Source organism: Gouania willdenowi, chromosome 1, assembly GCF_900634775.1.
Source record: "Gouania willdenowi chromosome 1, fGouWil2.1, whole genome shotgun sequence".
Classification (NCBI taxonomy): domain Eukaryota; kingdom Metazoa; phylum Chordata; class Actinopteri; order Blenniiformes; family Gobiesocidae; genus Gouania; species Gouania willdenowi.
The window spans coordinates 23,174,221-23,181,083 of NC_041044.1; the positions used below are offsets into that span (position 1 = coordinate 23,174,221).

At 38.6% G+C, this 6,863-nt stretch overlaps 1 protein-coding gene across 1 annotated transcript; it reads left to right on the forward strand.

Moving 5' to 3' along the window:
- The first annotated feature begins 3,641 nt into the window (after positions 1-3,641).
- On the forward strand, positions 3,642-6,236 carry LOC114465263 (early growth response protein 1-B). The gene is made up of 2 exons (XM_028450165.1): positions 3,642-3,919; positions 4,032-6,236. Exons 1-2 carry the CDS (start codon positions 3,769-3,771, stop codon positions 5,321-5,323), a joined length of 1,443 nt encoding a protein of 480 aa, XP_028305966.1. The 5' UTR covers positions 3,642-3,768; the 3' UTR covers positions 5,324-6,236.
- Positions 6,237-6,863: the final 627 nt, after the last annotated feature.

Here is a 6,863-nt window from a genome sequence, read left to right on the forward strand (position 1 = left end):
ATGTGAACAGTTGGGTTCAAACACTGAACACCTCAGGGGTGTTATCGACTCCCTTCAATGCTTTGAAAGGCCAAGGGTTCCCTCAGACTGGGCTTTGCAGTTATTCACCCTGGACTTGGTTAAGCGACCCACAGTTTGCAACAGCAGCCAGTGAGGAAGCCAGAAAAGAGAATCTGAAAGCTTCATGAATCATCCAGAACATGCAGTAAGGCTCAAAGGTGGGGAGGATTGAGAAGGAAGTGTCCAAACAGAGAAACAGAGATTAATCTGGCTGTACTATCTATCTATCTATTTATCTATCTATATCTATATCTGTATCTATGTCTATCTATCTATCTATCTCTCTATCTATGTCTATGTCTATGTCTATCTATCTATAGTATCTATCTATCTATCTATCTATCTATCTATCTATCTATCTATCTATCTATCTATCTATCTATCTATCTATCTATCTATCTATATCTATGTCTATGTCTATGTCTATGTCTATATATCTATCTATCTATCTATCTATCTATCTATCTATATCTATGTCTATGTCTATCTATCTATCTATCTATCTATCTATCTATCTATCGATCTATCTATCTATCTATCTATCTATCTATCTATCTATCTATCTATCTATCGATCGATCGATCGATCGATCGATCGATCTATCTATCGATCTATCTATCTATCTATCTATCTATCTATCTATCTATCTATCTATCTATCTATCTATCTATCTATCTATCTATCTATCTATCTATCTATCTATCTATGTCTATCTATCTATCTATCTATCTATCTATCTATCTATCTATCTATCTATCTATCTATCTATCTATCTATCTATGTATCTATCTATGTATCTATCTATCTATCTATCTATCTATCTATCTATCTATCTATGTCTATGTTTATGTCTATGTCTATCGATCTATAGTATCTATCTATCTATCTATCTATCTATCTATCTATCTATCTATCTATGTCTATGTCTATGTCTATGTCTATCTATCTATCTATCTATCTATGTCTATGTTTATGTCTATGTCTATCGATCTATAGTATCTATCTATCTATCTATCTATCTATCTATCTATCTATCTATGTCTATCTATCTATCTATCTATCTATCTATCTATCTATCTATCTATCTATCTATCTATCTATCTATCTATCTATCTATCTATGTCTATGTCTATGTCTATGTCTATGTCTATCTATCTATCTATCTATCTATATCTACAGTATGTATCTATCTATCTATCTATCTATCTATCTATCTATCTATCTATCTATCTATATCTACAGTATGTATGTATCTATCTATCTATCTATCTATCTATCTATCTATATCTACAGTATGTATCTATCTATCTATCTATCTATCTATCTATCTATCTATATCTACAGTATGTATGTATCTATCTATCTATCTATCTATCTATATCTACAGTATCTATCTATCTATATCTACAGTATCTATCTATCTATCTATCTATCTATCTATCTATCTATCTATCTATGTATCTATCTATATCTACAGTATGTATGTATCTATCTATCTATCTATCTATCTATCTATCTATCTATCTATCTATCTATCTATATCTACAGTATCTATCTATCTATCTATCTATCTATCTATCTATCTATCTATCTGGATTATTACTGTTAAATATATAAATAAAATCTACAAATGTTTGTATTACAGTTTTTTCTCAGTCACTTTATTGCTTTTCTCACATCACTATTACAGTAACATTTGTCAGTCAGTGCATTTCTTAAAACAATTAGTGCAAACTTCATAACCTATAGATAACTTGTAAAGGCACGTCACTCTCTCAAAATGGAGAGTCCATTCCTCAAAAGCAAGTATACATGTCACTGAAACTGCCAGTGTCATCAAAATGACAACGTTTTAGAACAAGACGGTCAAATGGCTTTGTCATGTTTTATTATAACAGTTTATTCTCTCAGTGTTTTCTAATGCAAAAAAAAAAAAAAGATCAGAACTCAGTGACACTACCTGAAAATGCTCCAGACAGCATTATACAATAGTTGAACAGCCATTTGAAAACTACAGTAAAGTTACACATTGCTGTAGTTAGGGGAGTAAGTGAGTACAAGACACAAGAATATGTACGTTTCACATTTTTACTGTATATGCTGTATATGCTGTTTGCGATTCTACAGCATTGTGCCAAAGAAAAATACACTACAATCACTTATTTAGAACAAACGTAAGAAACACCCTTTTGGTAGAGCTGTGCACAAATGTGAACAATATACTGTAACAGTACATATTGTAACTGAACATCGGTAAATGGTTCTGTCACATCCAAATGTTCCTGTCTGTCTGGTCACATATTTTCATCTACATCACAACGGATATCATCCCTTGTTCAATTTAGGAGACAATTCCAGAAAAAAATATATATATAAAGAAAGGCATAAAATTTGCTTGACAAAATGTGATAACTGTGTATGTAATGACTCAAGCAATGAAATGAAGACTTTTATTGGGAATGACTATTCAGCATCCATAAGTATATACACTGTAAAAAAAAAGTCTGTAAAATATAAAGCAAAAGACTCTCAAATTCCAACAAAAAAATATGTTCTCTACTGTAAAATTCCTGGCAACCACAGCTGCCGGTATTTTACCGTAAATGTGATGATTTTTTTTTTCACAGTGTAGTTCATTTTGACTGACATGACATACGCAAATGATGTCATAAAAAAGCAGATAATTGTATGAAAGCAACTGATACACGTCCAAAAGCATTTGCAATTTGTTCAGATTAAGGATAAATTACTATGATGTGCACAAATGACTAAATGATGTGGAGCTAATAGTTATGAGAATTTTCATTCTGATCTGACAAAAGCACCAACGTGAATGAGAAAATCTGTAAATAGAATAGTTATTTGAATAACATTAAAATGTATAACAATTCTTCTTTTCTGTTTATTTTTTTTCAATTGTTATTATTATTATTACTATTATTTTTTAAAGACGATATTGAAAGGAAGGCACCTTGTATATACATGTAATTTATTGATAGTCTGTTTTGTAGGCCATGAACAGAAATGAACATTGCTTTATTGTAAATAACATAGCTATTCAATTAAATTCAATGAAACTTTATTCATATGGCGCCAAATAAAACATCAAGTACCTCATAGCAGTCATTCCGAAATATAGTCGTTATGATGAAAACAAATTAAAAAAAATACATTTCTCCGTTAAATTGAAGACCACCACCAGTAAATATTGTCTTTCCCACTTGTTGCCACATCAGACTGTGTCTCAACAGTTGGGCGGGGATAGGAATCAAGAGGGGGGAGGGTGCAGCGTCACATCCTCTGTCCATATATGGGCATGAAGTTTACACGCAGCGGGGAATCCTCTCAGTGGAGCTGATGAATGGGGAGGAGGGCCGAGAGGGCTGCCAAAGTGTATAAAAGCACGGAGATGGGAAGACGCTGATGTGAAACCCACAGCAAGCAGACAGACCCTCATCGAGGAGCAGAAACCAACAGGATTACCTTTACCTGCAGCTGATTTTTTTTCCTTTTTTTTTTTTTTTTCTTCCTCTTTTTTTTTTTTTTTTTTTTACACCTTTTTTTTTCCCAACACACATTCACACCTCTTTGGATCATTTGAGGGGTCGCTGTCGAACATTTACCTGCAGAGATTGACCCCCCCCCCCTCCTCCTCCTGTCACATTTGATTTTCCTCTCTGGGACAGACGGACTTCTGAGTGCATCATTATGTTGAACAACATGGATTTGAACGCGAAAGATTCCTTTTACCCTCAGTTTGACAACAGCTCATCTTTAGCGATGGAGAGCAGCATGCGGAAGGATAACCAGGAGATGTACGTGGATACTAACCGGGGGGTGCCTGCCCAGTTCGGACACGGTGAGTAAAATGATCACCAATCAGATGGCAGTAAAAAGAAGGCATTTAGTTTGGATATTTATGGAACGCATGTTGTAAAACACTGACTAGTTTATTCTCTATGCTTTAACAGAAGGAGCCCCAGTGACACTCAAAACCGAAGCTTCCAACTCGGAATTTGCTTTTAACCCGTGCGAGTGTCCAAAAGACACCTACACCCCCTCATCGCTCGCCTACTCGGGCAGTTTCTATGTGGAGGCATCTCAGGGAGCGCCGTGCAGCACAGAAACACTGCTCAACATGATCACTGAGATCGTGGGGATCTCCACACTGCCACTTTCTGAGGTCCAGCACAGCAGCAGCAGCAGCAGCAGCAGCAGCTCCAGCACCAGGACCTATGCGTCCCCTGCGCCTCTGGACAGCAGCAGCGCAGCGTTCGGAGAGCCGTGCGTAAAGAGACAGTCCTACGGTGCCGCTCCTTCAGTGTACTCTCCGGGTCAGACGTGCCCGAGATATGCCGACGATCAGTCCGACAACCAGGCCCCAGACCCGAAGAAGGCTGAGCCAAAGTCCGAGGCTGCTTCTTTTCCTGTGGTGGTTAAAAACGAGTTCGAGAGCAGCTGCTACGAATGGGGAACATTTAATAAACAAGACTGTTTGGAGAGCAGCTTCCAGACGGAGACCTTCCCCATGTCCAGTGATTTCCCCCCAGAGCAGCAGGTGGACGTGAAGGAACTTTTAGACACGTTTCCCCCCATCTGCCCCAACCCGGACATGGAGTTTAAAGTGGAGGGGGGCATTAAGCAGGAGCCGTGTTTCTCGGACACCTGTTCACAAAGCTACTCCAGCCCCCACCCTTACAACAACTACCTCCACCCCCCTCCACCCATGGGACTCTCCTCCAACGTCAAATCCTTCCCTGAACCTCCAACCCAGTGTGACCCGCTGTACGCATCACCAGCCCTCCCCAGCACCATAGACTCCATCCTCTACTCCTCACTGCTGCCAGATTCTTTCGCACAAAGCTACACCCCCCGGGTGTCCAAGCCCCCCAGAGCCCGGAAGAGTAACTCCCAGAATCCGGCCAAGGAGAAACCCTTCACCTGCCCCATGGAGAGCTGCGACCGCCGGTTCTCCCGCTCCGACGAGCTCAACAGGCACATCCGCATCCACACAGGCCACAAGCCTTTCCAGTGCCGCATCTGCCTGCGCAGCTTCAGCCGGAGCGACCACCTGACCACCCACACCCGGACTCACACGGGGGAGAAGCCCTTCTCCTGCGACGTTTGCGGGAAGAGATTCGCACGCAGCGACGAGAGGAAGCGGCACGGACGCGTCCATCAAAAACAAAAGGAGAAACTAGAAAGTAAGCCTCAGCAGGTGAGCACAGGCTCATGGCCCTTCACCCTCCCCGAGGGGATTTGAACCCAATGTGTTCACACTTTATCCGGATCTTTCCGTCTTGGAAGATAAAGCCAGAAGACTAAAAGTCTGAGTTGGTCGGATCGAGCTCCTGATCGGAGGGGTTTTGAAAGACTTCCTTGACCAATGCTGCAAACATGCACAAGTTGTGAGAGTGCGTGTGCAGAAAGAGCAGAGGAGGGAAGTATCTGCTCTGTTGCATGACTGCTGTTCAGCACCTCTTCATGTGGACAGCTCCAACCTCCACCGGCCTCTGAGCGCGGATGGATTGCACTTACAGATTATGATTCTTAATATCGATATCTTATTTTGGACACTTATTTTCTGCTTTTAGCATTCTTAGAGCAATGGTTTGGACTTTGTTTCTTATAATGCATGTGTGTGTCAGTGTTTTTATCCCTTTAAGTGGAATATGAGCCACAGTCAATGCCACGGTGTGGGTTATCGACACGAATGTAGGATAACATTTAAACGCTGTCCTCTTTTGAACAAAGCTGGTGTTTGTTTATCTTCTTATCATTTGTCTTTGTGTTGTGTTTCGAACCTTTGGAAAATTACAGTTGTGAAAGATATTAACTAAAATAAATGGAGAAATGAATATATTTGTATTACTGTACCTCTTTGTATTTTTATAGCTGTATATTTTACAATAATAATAATAATAATACTTGACTGTCCTTTTTAAGGTGAATCTGAATCCTGAATAATGTCATGGTTTTTGAGGGCTATAATGTTTAGTAATACATATTTGAAATGTTACAGTTTGATATCAGAGACATTTTCACACTCCATCTCATACATTGAGAGTTGTTATAATAATGAACTGTTCCTCTACGTTCAAATGGAAATGTTAAAGCGTTGTGGAATGGATCCCCCCCCCCCAAAAAAAAAAAACAAAAAACAAAAAAACAAAAAACTTGACAGTGTGTACAGAGGTCTAACTGAGCTAGAGATGACTAGCACATCATATAAACATTGCTTTTAAGTAATCAGGTAGCACACATTGCTGCGAGTTTTCTGTAGACCTCACCTTGGCGGTATAAGGGTTTCCATTTCTGGTATCTTTTTTTGCTGGAGATATTTTATGCTGAAATGTTGAAAAAGAGTGTTGAGAGCTTGGTGAAATGATCACTGACAGGCTACTGCAAAAAAAAAAAAATAAAAGTGAAAAAAAAAAAGTAATTTAACCCGCCTTAAGTTATATTAACTGTTCAAGTAAAGATTTTGTACATATAGTTTCTACAATACTTTAAAATAATATCGATGTTGTTATTTTTATGAGAAGTTTATGAAAAAAAAAATAAAAATTTTCCTGAAGCAACCTTTTTTTTCTTTTCTGTTTGACTTGGCATTGTCATATGAGTGTGTACCGTGTCCTTTCCTAAAATGTATATTCTGTCAAGACCAACAGTGGGAATATACACAGCAGCTCTGACATAGGAGGAGATCAGTTTTGCGAAACGGGCGACAATTCACCAAACCTTTTATTTTCACATAAATGTTGTTATCCTTTACTCTTCATCAGCTAAACCCTTGATATTTG